The sequence below is a fragment of the Hydra vulgaris genome, chromosome 02, assembly GCF_038396675.1.
Source record: "Hydra vulgaris chromosome 02, alternate assembly HydraT2T_AEP".
NCBI classification, from domain to species: Eukaryota; Metazoa; Cnidaria; class Hydrozoa; order Anthoathecata; family Hydridae; genus Hydra; species Hydra vulgaris.
In genome coordinates, this window is record NC_088921.1 from 22,592,828 (window position 1) to 22,595,060 (window position 2,233).

At 27.0% G+C, this 2,233-nt stretch overlaps 1 protein-coding gene across 1 annotated transcript; it reads right to left on the reverse strand.

Moving 5' to 3' along the window:
- Positions 1-478: 478 nt before the first annotated feature.
- On the reverse strand, positions 479-2,021 carry LOC136076814 (CD151 antigen-like). The gene is made up of 6 exons (XM_065790319.1): positions 1,875-2,021; positions 1,534-1,728; positions 1,263-1,448; positions 952-1,137; positions 779-862; positions 479-671 (listed from the first exon to the last, which is right to left on the reverse strand). Exons 1-6 carry the CDS (start codon positions 1,938-1,940, stop codon positions 624-626), a joined length of 765 nt encoding a protein of 254 aa, XP_065646391.1. The 5' UTR covers positions 1,941-2,021; the 3' UTR covers positions 479-623.
- Between the last annotated feature and the right edge of the window lie 212 nt (positions 2,022-2,233).

Sequence of the window (2,233 nt, forward strand, 5' to 3'; positions counted from 1 at the left end):
GTTTCTTTAAAACAGTACTTTTTAGACATAAGAGACATACTCCTATTTTAAAATATTATATTGTCAATAAAAGTAATTTATCCTATTTGAATGACTACAAATGATTATATTGTAATTTTTAATACAAATACTCATTTATGAGATTGTTAGATATATGGCTTTGTTTTTAAGTTTTTTGTTTTATTTTTACTTCTGAGTTTTAATAATGAAAATTATTACAACTTTTTTTTTTAATCTCGTGTGAAAACTTACTGTAAAGTTGCAAAAAATTGGGTCTAATGATAAGACTGCAATCTTTTACTTGCTTCTGTCATTATTATAAGTTTATCTTATTTATATTTGTATAAATGAGATAAACTTATAATAACGGATAAATGTAGTTGTATTTACAAATCTATTATAGTTATCTATTAAAAGCGGTTGTTTTTGAATTGGATTTTAAAAACGTCGAGTGGGGTACGATTAAAATAACTATAGATTAAAAAAATTCTTGGGATTTTTCAAAGTTGTTCATTAAACTACAAATATCATTTTAGTAAATAAAGAATATTTTAACTCAAATGTGAAAGATGTGATCAAAGAGATTGCATTTATACTCATGATGCTAATTATTTAACTCTTCTCTATCGAAGGTTTCTGCGTAGCATTAGAGCGACAGATATTCCAAGTATCTGTAAAATAGAGGTTATGTAAAAAGTCATATTTATAAAGGCGTGTAGCAATCTTATTTAAGTAATGCAACTAAAATAAAAATAAATTAATAAAAAACTCTTTTCACCTGTATTAAAGCTATGCCGAATCCAACACCTCCAATTTCTAAAATATGACCATTTACAAATACTTTCCCTTTCGCAATACAACCCTAAAAATAATTTAATTTCGAAAACAACGATGAATATTAAAATGATTTTAATTTCCATAACTTTAAGCGATTTAGTTTGTAATGGATACCTCAGAATAAGTAGAATTAGGTAAAGAAGGAATGTCTATCGCAACATTGCAACTAGGCACATTTTTGGCACAACAACTATTTGGTACTACTATGTGTGGAGTTGTATCATTTTCATTTTTTTTAATGTTTTTATACCAAGTAGATGAGCTCCAATCCATCGGTGTTTCTGCACCGCAACATTTTAGCTAAAATGGGAAGTATAAACAAAATAAAGAATGTTAAATGTTTTTTGTTTTTTTTTTATGCATAAAGTTTTGCTTGAACATAAAGTTAGTTTTTTTTGTAAAAAAAAGTAAACTTTTATGCTTACCTGTTTTTGTATGTAATCTACGCTGTCAGTAAATCCTTTCTGAACAAAAGTTGAACCGCCATATTCCTTAATAACAGAATTCTTGATATTTGTTGCGACGCTTATTAACACTTTATCTTTCTTCACATATGCGTAAATACCAGCAGCAATCTCCATTAAAAAGATGAGACTCAACAGAATCACATACTAATTAATGTAAAAAATTCAATGATATAATTGGTAGTAAATGTGTAAATATGTAGCAAATACGTATCAATAGTAAGTTACTTACTGATGCCAACATAGTTTTATTTTCTTTTATTGCACCACAACAACCAAGAAATCCAATTACCATTACAACTGCACCAGAGGCTATCAAAAGATTTGCTACGCTCAAAACGTAGCCATCATTGCCAAGTATACTACTCCAGTCTTTAGCTTTTATACGACTGTATATACCAACTCCTAACACTGCGGTTCCGCAACCCTGCGCAATAATAATATTTTTAATATACCAACCATAACAAAAAAAAGAAAAAGAAAAAAAAAAAAAACAATTATAATAAAAAAAAGTGTTCAGAAAAAATGATAAATAAACTTAATTGATTTTAATCAAAGACCTAGAATTCTTACCCAAAATATGAAATTAAAAGCAAACAGAAGATACTTCACACACTTCATCCCACAAGAGAGTCCCATATTTTATATATCCTAAAAGTGTGTTTTCTAAATATAAAATAGAATTGTATTAGATTATAAAATGATTGCTAGTAATTGTAGCTGTGTGAATAAATGCAAAATAAAGCAAAATTAAAAATTACGTTAAATAATGTTTCATATTGCATATATACTGTAGCCGTATCTCATCTCTCCCTCAAGCTTAACGGAGCTTTTGTCTGAAATTTCATTACAATATTTCTAAGTTAAGAAATGACGAAAATTTATATAAATTCGTTAAAATAGAAATTACACCAAAATAAAACATTTATGTT

What these genes read in the sequence shown, in the direction of transcription:
- LOC136076814 (XM_065790319.1), bottom strand. Translation starts at nt 1,940, where the DNA reads ATGGGACTCTCTTGTGGGATGAAGTGTGTGAAGTATCTTCTGTTTGCT. An exon ending in CTAATTCTACTTATTCTGAG is followed by an intron (nt 863 to 951) that starts GTATCCATTACA and finishes AATTATTTTTAG; the next exon opens with GGTTGTATTGCGAAAGGGAA. An exon ending in TCGGCATAGCTTTAATACAG is followed by an intron (nt 672 to 778) that starts GTGAAAAGAGTT and finishes TCTATTTTACAG; the next exon opens with ATACTTGGAATATCTGTCGC.